General features: G+C 40.3%; 1 protein-coding gene across 6 annotated transcripts in view; it reads right to left on the minus strand.

Annotated features, from left to right (window-relative positions):
• Positions 1 to 18,509, minus strand: part of PLD5 (phospholipase D family member 5) — a 237,201-nt gene that overhangs the window by 41,032 nt on the left and 177,660 nt on the right. For all 6 annotated transcript variants that reach the window (XM_084624900.1, XM_084624899.1, XM_084624903.1 and 3 more), the window contains one exon: positions 15,554 to 15,681. In XM_084624900.1, coding sequence (XP_084481026.1) covers positions 15,554 to 15,681 — 128 coding nt within the window. The remainder of the gene's footprint in view (positions 1 to 15,553; positions 15,682 to 18,509) is intronic.

Consider the following 18,509-nt stretch of genomic DNA (forward strand, 5'->3'; position numbering starts at 1 on the left):
ACTAGGATGAGCAGCAGGATTTTCTCAGTAGAGAGCCCACATCTCTAGAACCAAAATTAATTGATTAGAGTTATTAGAGTTATTTTTGCTGAAAAAGAAACTTTGATTAGAAGACAAGAAGATGGATTTATAACCATGCAGGTCAGCGATGGAGCAATGAACAAATGATTAGAGTCAGCTGAAATCATAAATAAAAAAATCTCACACACCAAGCTGGAAACTTAATTTCAATATATTTTACAGGCTTGAAGAGACCATTAGATGATCTAGTCTGACCTCCTGGATAACACAGTCTATTCAGTTTCACCCAGTTGCCCCTGCATTGAGCCCAGTAACTTGTCCTTGACTGAACTTATCTTCCAGAAAGGTATCCAGTCTTCATCTGAAGACACTAAGAGATGGAAAATCCACCACTGCCCTAGGTAATGTGGCCAATTCTCATGATTTTATTGTCAATCTTGTGATATTAGGTGTTCTCTTAAACCTCCAGTTCCTGAAGTCCTGTGATCACATGAGAACCTCAGGTTTCCTTTAAAAAGAAAGTTTCTAGCCCTTGTAGTTGCTGAGAAAAGTTTGAAAACACGAACAAAGTGTATGCTAAGGGCTGTTTTCAGTTACACTCTGTGCAAACCTACTGAAGTCAAGGTGGATGCGTGGGAGTGAGTGAGACTAGAACAGATCACTAGAAAGGCTGGGCAACTAAAAGAATAGAGAACATACACATTAAGCTAAAATAGCTTTTCAGGAAGTTTTGAATCACACTGGGTTCTGCCTCTACACAGATCAGCAAGCTGGGAGAGTGCAAGAAGCCCCACTCTTGGGCTCCATGTGCAGGGAGAGCACACAATCCAGAGATGAACATAAGCCAGTACGGTCTGGTACAGCATAACGGCAAGAGCTGGTATGCCGTGGCAGACCAGACTGGCTTCCCCAGGCCGGCAATTTAAAGGGTCTGGGGCTCCTGGCAGTGGCCAGAGCCCCAGGCCCTTTAAATTGCCACCAGAGCCCTGCTGCCAGACCCCCTGGATAGCAGAGGTGGCTTGGGCGGTGAGTTAAAGAGCCTGGGGCTCTGGCCGCTGCAGGGAGCCCCGGGCCCTTTAAATTGCTGCTGGAGCCCTGCTGCCGGAGTCCTGGGGTAGCAGCGGTGGCCAGGGGCTCCGGCAGCAATTTAAAGGGCCCGGGGTGGTAGCGGTGGTCAGAGCCTTGGGCCCTTTAAATTGCCGTTCGAGCCCCACTGCAGAGCCCTGGGGAAGCAATGGTGGCCTGGGGCTCCGGCGGTGATTTAAAGGGCTCGGGGCTCCCAGCCGCCACTGCCACAGAGGAGCCCCGGGCCCTTTAAATCTCCACCAGAGATCCGAACCCTGGGGTAGCAGTGGCAGCTGGGAGCCCTGGGGCTCTGTCAGCAATTTAAAGGGCCCGGGGCTCTGCTGTGGTAGCAGTGGCCGGGAGCCCCTGGCCCTTTAAATCGCCCCCAAACCCCGGGGTTCCCAGCCACCTCTGCAGCTGGTAGCTCTGGGGGTGATTTAAAGGTCACACCTCTTCCGGTTAAGGCCACGCCCGCTGCTCAGGACTCCTGTGTAACAGTAAGTCCTTTCAATTACTTTCACCCTTGACACAATCACAGTTTTTTCACTCACCTGAGCACAAGGACAGATTGTGGATATGGTCCCCAAAGGAGAAGGGGAAGAAGAGAGGCCATCGGCAGCTGTGGAGGAAGAGCACATCTCACCATAGGAAAGGCTAGCACAGCAGCTATGCTTCCCTGGGAGTCTCTGGCTTTCCATACTCCTCCACCCACAGTGCAGGGCAGTGACTAGAAGATACAATACAATCTGAAGAGTCCAGCTGTGTCACTGAGGTTCATTTGTAAATTTTAGACAATCAATTGTTATTCATTTTCAAGAAGGGCAGGCTTACTGGGTCAAATTTTGCTCTCATTTATGGATGTAATAGAGCAGATTTTGGTCATTTTGATTAACTTGTATCAAGACCTGGACAGTTTCTTCAACAGTCTGAGACTTCCACCAATTCCAAAAATCCTACAACATTGTATATGGCCCAGAAACCAAAACTGCCATCTCAGAGGAAGGAAATGTTCATTAGTTTAGATCTTGCTAACTATATAGACATTGAAAAGGTTAAACTGGATTTTGTCATAGGCACCCAATGAAAACAACAAATAATTTTCAGACTCCTATTTGCAATGAAGTACATTAACACTATTTACCCCTTCAGATAATACAAGAAACAGGGATCACCCAATGAAATTAATAGGCAGCACGTTTAAAATAAACATAAGGATGTATTTCTTCACACAATGCAGAGTCAACCTGTGGAACTCATTGCCAGGGGATGTTGTGAAGGCCAAAAGTATAACTGAGTTAAAAAAAAGAATGAGGGAAGTTCATGGAAGATAGGTTAATCAATGGCTATTAGCCAAGATAGTCAGGGACACAACTCCATGCTCTGGAGTGTCCCATAATCTCTGACTGCCAGAAGCCGGGAGTGGATGACAGGGGATGGCTCACTTAATAATTGTCCTGTTCTATTCATTCCTTCTGAATCATCTGGCTCCAGCCACTGTCTGTCGGACGACAGGATACTGGCTAGACTGATCATTGGTCTGACCCAGTATGGCAATTCTTATATTAATAGCACCACAGCATATTTTTGATAATCCTTCCATGTGTTCTACAATTAGAAGAGAAATACTTTAAAGGAAGATCGCCATTACATCTTTGTAATATCCACTGAGAAATCTTGTTCTTTTAAAAATACTATTAATCATTCATAAATACTCCCAAAAATCATGGCCTGATCCTGTTAACTCTTACTCATGGGAATAATCTCTAGGTGTGTGAATAATTCCATTGAAACCAATGGAATAACTGACATGAGTAAATAAGAAGATTTAAGCTGATAACTGCTCTCTTATCAGGGCTTTTTAGATGTGGAATATTGCTGTAATATAAGCAATGTTATTCTAATATAGAGATGTAAACATAACACAGGATATGAGAATTAACATTAAGGGCACTGATCGCCTGTTGTAGTGCATTACATCTGAACGATAATATTGACCTCCTCTCTGTGCTTGCTGAACCTCTCAGCGGGGCCAAGGTTAGTACCATTTTTCCAAGTATGCAGGACACTTCAATGCCGTGGTCATCTTCACTTTACTAAGAGTTCTAAGTTACAGAACAGCTCTGAGATAGAAAAAGAATTAAAGGAATTATTAGTAGGACATGGCAAAGATTTGCAACTGTTTAAACAGAACATGAGGGACATAATTGTAGCTCATTCTAAACTAACACTACACCCAGTGGAAATATGAGAGAATGAATACTCTCAATCTAACTTTTGCTTGATGGAAAGGGAAAGAATTTAATTCCACTAAATGCCAGACAGAGAAGTCTTATCATAAAAGTGCCAGATGCGCCATTTCATAACTTCAAAAGACTCATTTAGAGATAAGAGGTCTCAGAAAACTGAGAGACTGATAATAGCTTTCTTTTCACTCCATGCAGTTCTATAAAGATCAGATGCAACTGTCATTAACAGAAATGAAAATGAACAGATTCTGTCTCAGCTATCCATGCCATGGTGGCTCCATCATAATAAGGTTATTGGAAAACTGGAAACAAATGTGGCCACCACAATATATTTTAAATACTGCACACAAATACACTCTTTATATTAAGAAAAGGAGTACTTGTGGCACCTTAGAGACTAACCAATTTATTTGAGCATAAGCTTTCGTGAGCTACAGCTCACTTCATCGGACGCATACAGTGGAAAATACAGTGGGGAGATTTATATACACAGAGAACATGAAACAATGGGTGTTACCATACACACTGTAACAAGAGTGTAAACAACGTCATTCACTCCTAAAAATATTCTTGGCAAAAATGCCTTCTTAATATTTAATGTAATATTAAATTTCTACTTATTTGTGTAATCAAAATTATGCTAACCTATAGTGTGTAATATAAATAGTTTTCAGAGTAACAGCCGTGTTAGTCTGTATTCGCAAAAAGAAAAGGAGTACTTGTGACACCTTAGAGACTAACCAATTTATTTGAGCATAAGCTTTCGTGAGCTACAGCTCACTTCATCAGATGCATACTGTGGAAAGTGTAGAAGATCTTTTTATATACACACAAAGCATGAAAAAATACCTCCTCCCACCCCACTCTCCTGCTGGTAATAGCTTATCTAAAGTGATCACTCTTCTCACAATGTGTATGATAATCAAGTTGGGCCATTTCCAGCACAAATCCAGGTTTTCTCACCCTACCCTCCCCCCCACACACACAAACCCACTCTCCTGCTGGTAATAGTTTTCTTTGACAGGGTAACAAGCCTTGTGGATTGGGGGGAAGTGGTAGATGTGGTATATCTTGACTTTAGTAAAGCTTTTGATACTGTCTCACACGATCGTCTCATAAACAAACTAGGGAAATGCAGCCTAGATTGTGCTATTATAAGGTGGGTGCATAACCGGTTGGAAAACCATTCCTAGAGAGTAGTTATCAGTGGTTCATAGTCAAGCTGGAACGGCATAACGAGTGGGGTCATGCAGGGATCAATTCTAGGTCTGGTTCTGTTCAATATCTTCATCAATGTTTAGATAATGGCATAGAGAGTACACTTTAAAGTTTGCAGATGACCAAACTGGGAGGAGTTGCAAATGTTTTGGAGGATAGAATTAAAATTCGAAAGAATCTGGACAAACTGGAGAAATAGTCTCAAGTAAATAGGATGAAATTCAATAAGAGCAAATACAAAGTACTCCACTTAGGAAGGAACAATCAGTGCACACAAACAAAATGGGAAATGACTGTCTAGGAAGGATTACTGCAGAAAGGGAACTGGGGGTCATAGTGGATCACAAGCTAAATATGACTCAACAGTGTAACACTGTTGCAAAAAAAAGCAAACATCATTCTGGGATGTATTAGCCAGGAATGTTGTAAGCAAGACACAAGAAGTAATTCTTCTGCTCTACTCTGCACTGATTAGGCCTCAACTGGAGTATTGCATCCAGTTCTGGGTGCCACATTTCAGGAAAGATGTGGACAAATTAGATAAAGTCCAGAGAAGAGCAACAAAAATGATTAAAGATCTAGAAAACATGACCTGTGAGGGAAGATTGAAAAAATTGGTTTTGTTTAGTCTGGAGAAGAGAAGACTGACAGAGGACATGATTACAGTTTTCAAATACGTAAAAGATTGTTACAAGGAGGAGGAGGGAGATAAATTGTTCTTGTTAATCTCTGAGGATAGGACAAGAAGTAATGAGCTTAAATTGCAGCAAGGGTGGTTTAGGTTGGACATTAAGGAAAAACTTCCTAATTGTCAGTTAACCACTAGAATAAATTGCCTAGCGAGGCTGTGGAATCTCCACCACTGGAGATTTAAGAGCAGGTTAGACAAACACCTATCAGGGATTTCAGCGTTTCTCAAACTGGGGTCCGTGAGGATACTTTAGGAGGTCTGCGGGCCCCACTGATCAACTCCTCCCACTTCCTCCCAGCATCTCCTGTACGCCTGGGAACAGCTGTTCAGTGGCGTGCAGGAGGCGCTGGAAGGGAGGGGGAGAAATGGGGGGTGGGGCAGAATCATGGCTGGCCATGCTGATTCAACTCCACCTCTCCCTCCCAGTGCCTACTGCATGCTGGGGAACAGCTGTTCAGTGGCATGTAGGAGACGCTGGGAGGGAGGAGGAGCAGCGGGGACGGGGTGCACTTGGGGGAGGAGCAGAAAGAGGAGGTGAAGAGGAGGAGCAGAGGTGGAGCAGGGGCAGGAAGGGGTGGAGACTTGGGGGAAGGCGTGGAGTGGGGGTGGGGCCTGGGGCTAAACAGGGGCCTTGGGGGGGGGGGTCCGCAAAAATTTTTAAATCAAAATGTGGGTCCTTGGGTTGCTAAAGTTTGAGAACCTTTGTGAAAAGTTTGAGAAAAGATAATACTTAGTCCTGCCACGAGATGACCCCTTGAAGTCTCTTCTAGTTCTACAATTCTATGATTTAGAAACTATATAAGACAACGAGTGAAGAAACCATCCTGATTGAGATAAAATTGATACCAGTGATCAAGAATTACTTGAAATTAGCATAAGAAAAACTGGATTCAAAGAGTGCAGTAGTACAAGGTGTTAGATATCAAGAAAGCAAACTTTGGGGTGGTAGGGGCTTTGTCTACATTCAATTTTTGTTCCATTGTAAATATATCAGCTTAGAAATGAATTTATCAAGACGGTTACAGAGATTTACCTATACTAATCCCTAAACCAATATAATTAAATTGGTACAAAAGCTGGGCGTACAATGGTCCTATAAATCCTAAAAAGAAATGTGCAATAGAATGTAGTTTTAGAATCTATTAGTGTGAAGAAGCGTGGAAAACTTTGAAAGATACCATAATTAGAGTATAACAGGCTACAATTCCTCTCAAAAAAGAATAGAAGAAACTGTTAAAGCGGTGAAGTTAAAAGAAAGAACATTTAACTGGACATAGAAAAAGGGGGAGGCAACTGAACAAGAATACATGGTCAGTAAAGGTTTGAAAAGAACAGATAATGGCACAAAGAACTGCAGAATGGGTACTTCTTACCCAAAGAGGATAATAGGAATAAGAAGGGATTTTACAGAAATAGCAGGTGAAAAAAAATACTAGAGAAAAAGTAACAACAGGGGGTCAATAATAAGGCCCTGCTTCAGCAAAGCTCTTGAGAACAAGTTTAAAGTTAAGCACAACCTTAATTGCTTTGCTGAATCAAGGCCTAAAGTAAAGAGGGGGGAAGATAAAATCATTGATGATTCTAACATGGTAATGATTGTGTACTAGTTTTTTAAAAAAATGTTTGACACCAAAAATAAAGAAGAGATTTATTTAAAAATTGATAAAAACTCAGGTAAGGAAATACTATTACAATTTGCAATAACGTACATCAGTGCATCCAGATGACAAACTAAGTTAAGAGAAACATCCTTGGGGATTAAGAGATTTAGCAAATGAATTTATCATAATAATGACACTCATCTTTGAAATGTTGAGAACAGCAAAAACATGGGGGGAAAGAAAAAGCAAACATAGTACCAGTTTTCAAATCGGGAAAGAAGAATGATCCTGGCAATTACTGAATTTACTCCCTAGAAAAGTAATGGAGCAAATGAGAGAAAATATCTATAAGTATCTGGAAAAGAACAGAATCTTTAGCAATAAGTAGAATGGCTTTGTTATGAAGTCCACATTGTGCCCGACAAACACTGATAGCTTATTTTGACAGAATGGTCAAATTAGTAGAATGCAACAGACGTAATGTGTCTCCATTTGAGCAATGCATTTAATAGTTACTTGGTATAGGAACAATCTCAAATGAGCTGAAAGCTGCTGCAGGACTACATGCAAGGGATAGTGAGAAACGGCATGTATAGAGATGGGGAAGTGAATGGTGTGATGTCATGGTGACTCATGATTGAACTGGATTTACAGAGACAGTCTCATGTATTGCAAGGCTCCTTCACATTGCTCCCGCATTACTCAGAGGCCTTGAAATGGGCATGTGTAAATAAGGCCCTAAAATACAGTGACAGGGAGGTATACAGTAAGGGCCCTTTACATGACAACCAGGGTCACAGTATTAGCCACTCTTAATAATCTTGTAAAAAAGTATAAATAACACATTAATGACATTTGTAAAAGTGAAATATGAGTGCTGACAAGCAGAAATTGGCAAGATTGGGTAGTATTACATATGCCTCTGAGGCTAGATAATACAAAGGGACCTCTGGAGAGGTTAGATAACATGGGCAAAAGTAAAATGAGATTACATTTGGAGAGCACATACATCTGATGAAAAATAATCTATAACACAGATATTCAATTGATTGGAAAAATATGAGACGCAGTGATGCTGAAAGAGATCTAAGGATCATAGTGAACAGCTATTTAGACTTGAAATCACTGATATGGGAAAATGTTGGCCCTCAGATATTCACACCAAGTTATTAAAGTCACAACTTGCCTTGAGAAACTGGATCTTCAATTGCAAAAAATGTACAATACATTACTGGACTGCAAATATAAATTTATCACCTCATGGGGTTAGGCAATAATTGTTCCTTATAGTCTCTGTATTATTACACAAAGGCTATATTAAAAGAACATTAAGATTACAAAAGACAAGTATTAAAAAATTAGCAAATGTCAGCATTAAGGTTTCCTTTAAAAATAGTATGTAGTCAAGTAATTGACTGTATCAAATACTGTATCATAATACATACGCACAAGGGAGCTGAATTTAGGCTGCACAGGCAACCTTAATTCTGGCATTTTCTAATCCTGAATGCTTGATTTTGCAACCTTAAAAATGTTCTTCTACCATATGTTGTATGTAATTTCCTAGGTTTATAAAAAACAAACTGAAAAAGCAAATTCCATACTGTGGCTCTATATTGACACTCACACTGGTCATCAGCAGGGTTGTGATCTTTAGATCCACCACACAGTTCTGCACTTGAACTAGCAGAGTAACTGACAGCAGCAGTAGGTAGTCACCCTGTATACGGACTAGGACTAGAAAGAGATGGGACACCTTGCCAGTGGGTTTCACAGATATTTGCTGTCAGCAGAGAAATGGTGAGACTCAGGAATACTGGGTTCCATTCCAGGCTCCGGAGAGGAGTGTGCTCTGGGGGTAATACTCCTCAATCACCTTCTTCTTCAGCCCTCCAAATTGTTCCTGTCTTCATCCAGTCTCTTTCCCACCAAAGGCTCCTCATCACAGTTCCATTCTCCTCATCGAGTCAGTCCCAGTCTCTACTTCACAGGCTTCTCACCCCAATCCTAGTCTCCTTCCCCCTCAAATACTGGCCTCATCCTTACAATTTGTCAGATGGTTATATCCTGGCCAAATTTAGAATGATGTTATTGGAGGTGGCAAAAGACATATCCCTGACACAAAGGCCACCTCCTGCCAAATTTCAAGTACCTGACCAAAGGAAGAGAATACTAGAGATGTTCAAAGAAAAGGTCACCAGAATTTTTTTTTTAACATGGGAAAAACAATTTATTTTCTCCTAATTTCATTCTCAGAAATGGCTGAACTATTTTGTCTGTACTAAAAAAAAAATCAGCTTGGACTAAGGCAGATACCCAACATGGGAAATGTCAACCAATAAAGTACACATTTGGTAAAGTTATGAGCAACTGAAAACTAGGCCATACAATGGGAAGCTTCGGGGAACTTTAATATATAAATGCACTACCAGCCTCCCCTATAATTTCAGGGAGTTTCTCAGACAAATTTACCACTGCCATGAGTGGCTAGTTTTAGGGTAAGTAGCATTTAGTTTTAGGATAAGAGTTAAAAATGAAGATGAAGCTGAGATTCAGACAAGAATCAAAATGTTGGTGGTAAAGACATTAGCCAAATCACTGTACCTTTACATGTTCATCCATAGCTAATTCACATGGCATACAAAGTATGCCTTCCTGATATAATTTTTTTTCTTGCTCTTTAAGCAAATAGATTAATGCCTATAATCTTTGTCAAGGACAGCAAGAGGAGAAAAATGGCAACAAAGCTCAGTAAACTGTGTAGGATTGATTTCTACTTTCCTCTTTGAAAACACGGATAACAATTCTCCAGAGATGATGTTAAAATGAATCTAACACAATGGTTCATTTAAGACGACACTTGATGCTGATTTCCAAGTGTCCATTTGCAGTCAATTTATTATTTCAACTTTAGACTCTGGCTCCCAAGAGACAAATAATGCTAACAAACCCGTTACAAAATGGCGTTACAATTCAGCTATAAATTGGACTAGTTCAGCACCCTTAATTGTTAAATGTTCTGTGCTGCACTTATCTCCTCCATGTTAAGTACCCTGTACTGACATGCAACATAAGCATATTCCTGTGTCTGGTCTCTTGGTCTGCAGGAAGGCAAGAGATGGGAAGAGTGAAGATTCAGGAATTATTGCCCCGATGATAATAAAAGGTGGATTTCTGCTCAACAGTGGGAGGCTATGGAATGAAAGGATGGTCGTGTGGCCTCTGGCTAGTAACTCAATCTACAAGATGCATTTATTCACTCAGGCTGCTGTGGAGGGTGCACAAGGTCTGCATAGGGAGAAGGAATCATGAGTTTGGTGCTGCTGTATAAAAATGTATGTGTTCATAACTTGTGTTGGGGTGCCTACCCCTTTAAATAGGTGTCCCTTTTTATTATTATAGAATCCAAAGACAAAGTAATTTTTCGGAGTTTCAGTTCCACACCTATAAAATAGGAGTAAACAATACTTTCCCACCTCATGGGGGTGTTATGAGGATAAATTAATAAATATTGGTGAGGTGCTCAGATACTACACGAATTAATTAGGTAGGTAGATAAATAGAAATTCCAACACGGGAATGTATGCATGTGACTTCAAAAGAGTTCTTTTTACTCAGAGACAGAAGTACAATATGTGCAGATACAATCATAGTAAGTTACATTTTTAATGGAATAACTACATTAAGTACCCTAAATAGTCACAACGATTCTTGTATTCATTACCATATTTCACTCTTATTGATTTGTACTATGCACAGGTTTGAGGCAGAATAAGAATTAAGTCCTCTTGGGCCTATTGGATGGTTAAATTAAAAAAAAATCCATATTTTGCAATCCACATCTTGCAAGGAAAATCCATGTTTGCAAGCAGAAGAGTATAGGTCTCAGATCTACCGCCCTCTAGATTGATACGACAGCTAATTCTTATCATTAACTGCTGCTTCAACAGAAGCATGATGGTTTTTCAGTGAAAATTTCTCCTCAGAACCTATCCTAAGAGGGCAGCAGAAATCATTTTTTAAAGTCACTGACAGATACAACCCCAAATCTCTCCCAAAACAGAGTTAAATCAGAACTTTACTACCAAATCTGTAGTAAGACACAAGGTGGGTGAGGTAATATCTTTGATTTCTGTTGGTGAAAGAGACAAGCTTTCAAGCTTATCCTGGATATTCTCTCTAATATCCTGACACCAACACAGCTACAACAACACTGCAAACAATATTTATATTAGTGGGAAAGAGTACTGCGGCACCTTATAGACTAGCAAACGTATTGGAGCATAAGCTTTTGTGGGTGAATACCCACTTCTTCAGATGCATGTCTGAAGAAGTGAGTATTCACCCACGAAAGCTTATGCTCCAATACGTCTGTTAGTCTATAAGGTGCCACAGGACTCTTTGCTGCTTTTACAGATCCAGACTAACACGGCTACACCTCTGATACTTAACATTTATATTGTAAACCAAGGTCTGAGGGCCAAAGTCCATTCTCATTTGCACTGGTGTTAATGAGAAGTAATTCCACTGAGTTCAGTTGAGTTGATCCAGTTTTATACCTGACGTAACTATGAGCACAATTTACACCTTAATCCGTAGTGTCCATCAGGCAGAGATAAGGAGAGCAAACCCGACATTAGCCTCCAGAGTGCACACAAAGTAACCTGTATGTGCTCTCTGTGGAAGCACAGTATAGATCTACTGTATCTGTAACTCCACTGCTACACCAGTAAAATCAACTGTTCCATATGCATGTGTGTTATGCAGCGTATGAGCCTGAACAGGTACAAATTCCAATACGTAAGAAGCTCTGAACAAACATTACATATAACTAAGTAGGATGGTAAGACAGGACAATCCAGTGCAATTTGAACCTTAATGTTTTTATTGCTCTTTAGTTTTTATTTGACGTAATGAGATTTGATGCACTCAAATCATTTATCTTGTTCTGGAACATTCAGCTGTATGGGAAAACATCACCGACCTAGAAAGCTACTGACTCAGGTTGGATATTTAGTTTGGGAGAGAAGGCAATTACTATGCTTGATGGTTCATATGGACCACATGCCCTTAGAAAGCAGACACCTTTCAATTGATCCTTTGATTTGTTGGAAGGGGTGGAAGAGGCTAATTAAATCAGTCACCCTGCATACCTTAAAGTGTTGTGATGCTGCAGAAACCATATAGATGCTGCTCAAAGGTATGATGAGTTTTCAACTGCAGAAGTCCCACTTAACCCACTCCACATAGTCATGTCTCTGCAGGTCTGTGGGATGTGCCGGTGTGGGAAGGGGGCTGCTTTTGGCAGGCCTCTCCATTCTAACATGAGCAGATTTCCCAATTAAATCCTATGCAGGAGACAATACTAGCCAATATCAGCATTATCTCACCTATATATCCAGGAGATAAAATGCAGGTGGCAGGGAAAGGGGATCGAGTCCCTGACCGGCACTACCCTGGGATCTATGTAGGTAACCAGGTATCCTAGTCTCATCCCCTGGCTCCTCCACAAATCTCCAGAGCCTTCTCCTTAAGGGAAGCATGCAGAGAAATTAACGTCACAGAGTTTTCTGCTTATTTCTCCACCACCACCACCACGTAGGTTTTCCCTGAAAGGGGAGAATGCAATCCTAAAACAACAATGAGTCCCTTTAAGAGTAGTCCTTATTAACTATGGCTGGAAGTTTTAAAGGATCCTAAGGGTGTTAGATGACCAAGTCTCACTGAAAGTCAATGGGAGTTAGACATCTGATTCCCTGAGACCCCACAGAAATCCCAGTCTATATTTCTTAACTTTCCTAAATGAGATCAGACAAATATTTTTAATCAAGAGAAAATTTCTGCTGCATGTCTTTGCTCTGTATAAATGCTGGACTTTCTGACAACATCCTATTTAATAGGATGGCAAACTCTCCATATGTCTCTAGAAAGCACATGGTAAGATGAACAGTCAGGGAATGAGTTTGAAACACAGACCCACATAAATCTGGCTCCAGCCAGGCCATTAAAAAACAAACAAACCAAAAACACAAATATAATCTGAGTTTTCACAGGAACTTGGATTACTTCACTATGATTAGTTTGATCAAACAGGGGATTGTGGTGTCTGTGATGGAAGTCACTGACCATGTCACTTTGACACCTTCAGCTATACTGAGTGACCGATATGCTCCTTTTCTACGTCCATTGTTTTGACTGTTATTCGAGGCTCACATTTGGCAGGTCCCGCATAGTTAAAACAATATAATTTACTATGTAACTATTTTATAGTATAATAGATGCGCTATGAACAGATCTGAATTATTTTGCTTATGACAGATGAATAACTTGTCCTATTGCTTTATACTACATACAGAAATGATAAACATGAACAGTTGAGAAAAATATTCAGTTTCCTTACCTCATTTAGAATAGCTCAACAAAGTTACCCTTTCTGACGCAGTTCATATAATCTCTCCAATCAATATTAGTCAAAAAGCTAATCCTTTGTTCATTCCAAAGAAGATTCCGGAAAGATGCCCATTTCTGTTTGCTCCTGAATTCTTTCCTTGTGTTTTCTTAGAATACACAACAGGTGGGATCCAAAAGAGTAGAGGGCCAGATCCTTGACCCAGACACATCCTTTTTTTCACATTCCACGTCTCACAGGATTTGTCTAGGCTCCCATTTGTTTATGGGCATGCTGGTAGCATGGCCAGCACACTTTACACGTCAGTAATCCCAAGCAGTGTAACAGCCCATAGGGAGCTGTTCCCAGCTGGCATAATTTACAACAGCCCCAAGGCTGGAATTTTCACTGGGTCACCAAAAGATAGATCTACAACCTAGGAATTAAGTCTCTAGCAAGGTTTCTACCACAAACTTGTGATGCACTATAATTGTTTTTTAAAAAAAGGTTACAAACATTTTTTTATCATGGCAAAAGTATATTCACTCCACGCTTGTTTCTCAAGTGGCTGAGTTATTTTTGTTCAAACACTCAACCCCTTAGATCAAAACAAGCCTGGAAAATTTCAGCACGAACTGTCTAGTCAATCTTACGTACCAATATTGTTACACACTATGCCCATAATTAGTAACATATTTCCAAAGCTCTCGTATATTTAGAAAGCAAGTTATTTTATTGTAACTCATCTATGGCCATCTAGGACTTTGTAGTTTAAACCAGTGATTCTCAAACTTTTTTTTTCATGGAACACTTGAGGCTGAGGCTGGGAAGGAGGGCCATTTCTCCCCAGCAGCCGCAGCCCTGGAGTTGGGGAAAGTCACCGCTTTCTCTGGCTGCCGCAGCACTGCACATCCCAAATTCCCCCCAACCCCACTTCTCACCCCACTGCCCCCTCCCATCTACCCTCTATTCCCCCCAAGGGCACCACCTCACCTTACATGTGCGTCTTCTCCAGGGTCCAGGCATCTAATTAGTGTAGTCATGCCTGTGCGGCTCCACTAATTAGGTGGGTGGCCCTTCATTCTTTCATGTGCGGCTGCCCAGGCATGTACGTTAAAGGGAACTATCCACGGACCACAGTTTGAGAACCTCTGGTTTAAACCATGCTGCATATCCTGGTTACCTGTAGCTCCAGGATGACACTGGGGATAAATTCAGACTACCTAGCTCCAAAAGCACAGTCCCCTATCTCTTGAGCTGAAGGACAGTCTATATTAGCTTTTAAAAAGTACAAGACCAATGGCACACAGCTGAGCAATTCTGGTTCCACCAATAGAAGGCAAAGGTACACAATCAATATTGGCATTTTTGCTATTCTTGACACACAGGAATTTGCATGTAAAACTCCCATGAACACAGAAAAAATGTTACTACCTTTTTATGATTCCAACAGACAACTACTGAAAAAAAGGTGCATTAACAGGTGGACTATAAAAACTGTTTACTACAGAAATCTTCAGAAGACAGACTGGCTTTGTAAATAGCATGTTGCTTCTTCAAAACAATTTTGAAAAAGAGTCTCTCTCAAAATTAGGGAATTCACAGCACTGATATACTGATGAAGAGGTGCTTATTTATAAGCTTTGTATTGTTTGGCTCTAACACACATACAAACTCTGGGTTTCATGCTACAACTTCTCTGTGCATGTAACTTCCGCTGAAATCGTCAGGAACTCCACACATTGAATTTTTTCAGGATCAGACTCACTATATGGGAAAGAACTTCCCAATTTCAGTCTTACTGTATCTAGTTTGCAGACTTGAACAACGAACAAAATTGATTCATGCTCGAAATGTTACAGAGGAGCTTCCATTATGGATAAACTCTAAAAGAAAATCCCAGTGGGTGATCTTCCAACTTTTTATGAATGGGCCTGTACCTGCACTCTTTCCTCAGTCAAATTCATCACTGAAATCAGCGGGAGTTTTATCTGAGTAAGGACTGCAGGCTTGATGCAATGTAAAGCCAAGATTTCCAGTATGATTTAATTTGCTTGTGGTTTAATGCCTCCTCTTCTAGGAGGAATTGCTGCCCTTAAGTGACTGTTAATGGCAGGTTTCACTGTGCAAAGAAGTATGACTTACAGCAAGACAGCCACTCTTCCATATAGGCAAAATAGCCACCTATTTATTCTTACCCCAAATAAAGTTATATATTTAAAAATAATAAGCAAGTTACATTTTTCTACTATATTTTTCTTTGGTGTAGATTTACATTAAAAGTATAAAGTATATCTGGTTTTTCATTCATCAATAAAATTACCTGTCCCAATGACCTCCAGTCTAAGCTGGCACTTCCAATGTATACATGCTGTTTATCAACAATCCAGAATGATGATTGAAGGCGACCTTCATTATAAGCAGTCATATTCATATACAACACTTCTGCACCTAGGAGTTCAAAAAGGACACAACAATTAATCATTGTCCAAAAGAATGGAAAGTACATGCAACAAGCAACAAAGAAGAAACAGTTAAGGATTCCAGTAACCAAACTATTGGCTGACATCAGTTAGACATATCGTAGCTTTTAAAGCAGTCTGCAAATTTTATTTTAAACAGCGTTACTGCCCTATTCTTTTAGACCTGCTCCTGTGCTTATCGATGAGTTCAGTGAGCGTATGCTCAACCTACCAAATGTCCCAAATAAACAAGAGCAGGTGGCATCTCAACACATTACTATTGTTTACCTATTTTGTCTCCTTTTATAGATCCATAGAGTTCCGACAGTGCATAATTACCAGTTCCTGCTCCATGCAGCACACAGACGTACTCTATTGGAGACATGACATTGCACATACCCTAAAGAGTATGTGCGGGGGGGGAGGGGGGGGCGGAGGGAAAGAGACTGATCATTGGGCTTCCTTATATCATGTTGCTTTTCCAATACTGTCCTTGCAAAAACAGTTTAAGTTTTAAAGTTTCATGTCTCAAATCATACAGGTTATGAATTATAATATTAACATTTTTTAAAGTGCACAACAAAACCCACTCATTAATATTACATCCCCAAGCTAAAAACCCTTGTTATTATTTTTGTTTCTGTACCAACTTAGAAGTATGTGGACCTTTGCAAAATGTGTAAGAGTTAGTGGAAAAAGCTTGTCCCATGTATGAAAAATGCATTTCTAAAGAAGATAAGCCGATAAACCCAATAAGGAACACTTAGAAAAAAGCAACTTAAAAACTTCCAACCGCAATCTGAAAAAAAACTAAAGAATCAATATACTTTTGACAAACGGCTGGCTAAATGTCACCCTAAATTCAGGAAACTGAAGAAGGCTCTTGGGTTTATAGAATCTTTTTACAAATTGCCCGTCAAATTTCAGTTTAATCTGCTAATGCCAAATACAGTGAAATATCTCAGTGACATCATTTGCCCCATTGTTATGTTCTGTGGAGGTTGCAGAGGAAGGCAATCTTCTTCCTCACTTTAACACACAAATACACACACCCAAGCATGGAAGGCCCTGGACACCAAAGAAGCTATGTGTGTGCATGTAGAATGAAAGGCAGGACCCCTGAAACCTGTATAGATATGAAGTAGTTCAGTCTAGATCCACTGGTCATTCCTCGTATATAGGGATGTGTACCCACACACACAGCATGCGACTGCAGCCTGAGGAGTTACAAAGGTTACGGTAGGTAGACACAGAGACTTAGGGCTAGTCTACACGGGCAGCGCTTTAACGTGGTTTGTGCGGTTGCAGCGCAGTGCCGGGAGAGAGTTCTCCCAGCGCTCTAAAAAAACCCCAAAACCCTCCACAAGGGGTGTAGCTTCCAGGGCTGGTGCACAGTCAACACTAGTGCTCTACAGCACTGAAACTTGCTGTGCTCCAGGGGGGTGTTTTTTCACACCCCAAGCAAGAAAGTTGCAGTGCTTTAAATTGCCAATGGAGACAAGCCCTTAGGATGGCAGTAGTGCAGGTTTTCTTAGTAGAGAATGCCTGCCCTAGGCCACGTTCTTGGGTTTTCAGTACTACCCAAAACAATCAAAAATCATGACTCAGGCCCCCCAAAATCATGATTGTTTTCAAATAGAGAGCAAGATAGCAAGTGCGAAAAATCAGGACTGGAGGGGAGGGGGAAGAGATAATAGAGTCCTATGTAAGACAAAGTCCCTAATGTCAGGGCATCTGGTCATCCTAGTTTCAAATCATGAGATATTTTTAAAATAATAAATATTGAGTTAATTTCATTTAACTTCTGGTTTCTGACCCTTTCACATTTTTAAACTTCTGTGCATCAGGGTTAGAAATTTATTTTTTGGAATGACAGTTGTATTTCTCACCTAATTAAATGATTCAAGGAGCTGAGAGATCAAGAAAGACACCAAATATGACAAAACTCATGATAAAGTCACAAGAGTTGGCCACACTGGGCTTTGAGCAGTTTATGGGATTTGGCTCTCTAACCAGAATTGCATTTTGTGCAACCTGGATGTCATCTGTGAATATTCCAGGCATGTCATCTTTCATTCTCATCTATGCTTGGAAGCAGTTATTTTCTGAGCACTTTATACATCCGAATAAGAGCTACAACGTGTGCTGACTTTCAGTATGTGCCTTAACAAGTAGAATTAATTCTGTGTATAAATCAGAGGGCAAACAAAAAGCAATAGAGCAGGTGTTAAATTGTTTCTGGCAAAACAAAACAAAAACAATAACTTTCTTATATCTGAAATAGAGATTCACAATCAATTAGATAAGAGTAACACACCACTGCAAAGTGGTAAAAGTTTAGGAATTATTCATTATAAATAGAGTTCTCATCTAATCAACTTTAACATAAGCAATTTAGAGTGAATCAGATTTTCTTAGCATATATCCAATTTCCCACATTAAGCAGCAGCGTAAATTGCTTGGCACCCACACCAAGTAGGTTATAAATGAAATGCTGTTTGAGCTGGAGGAGGAAACACTGGTCTGAAGCAGCTACTTCTTCACAAATGAATTGTTTTCTCAGATTTGCTTGAAAAAAATATTCAATCTTGAGCAGAAACTTTGCATGCCATGTGTACAACAGGAAATATCTTACCAGCTGTGCTAAACTCTATAAAATATTAGAGCTCTGTAATGATCTGAGCCAAAACCCTGGATCTGAATCCCCGTGAATTTTGGAAGAAGATTGGATGACACGAGCCCATCTCTTTAAAATATCATTTTTAATTGCAATCGCTGACTCATCAATGAATGCAGTGGTATAAGACAGGCTGTGAT

This window comes from Lepidochelys olivacea (genome assembly GCF_965140295.1).
Source record: "Lepidochelys olivacea isolate rLepOli2 genome assembly, chromosome: 3".
In the NCBI taxonomy this organism is placed as follows: domain Eukaryota; kingdom Metazoa; phylum Chordata; order Testudines; family Cheloniidae; genus Lepidochelys; species Lepidochelys olivacea.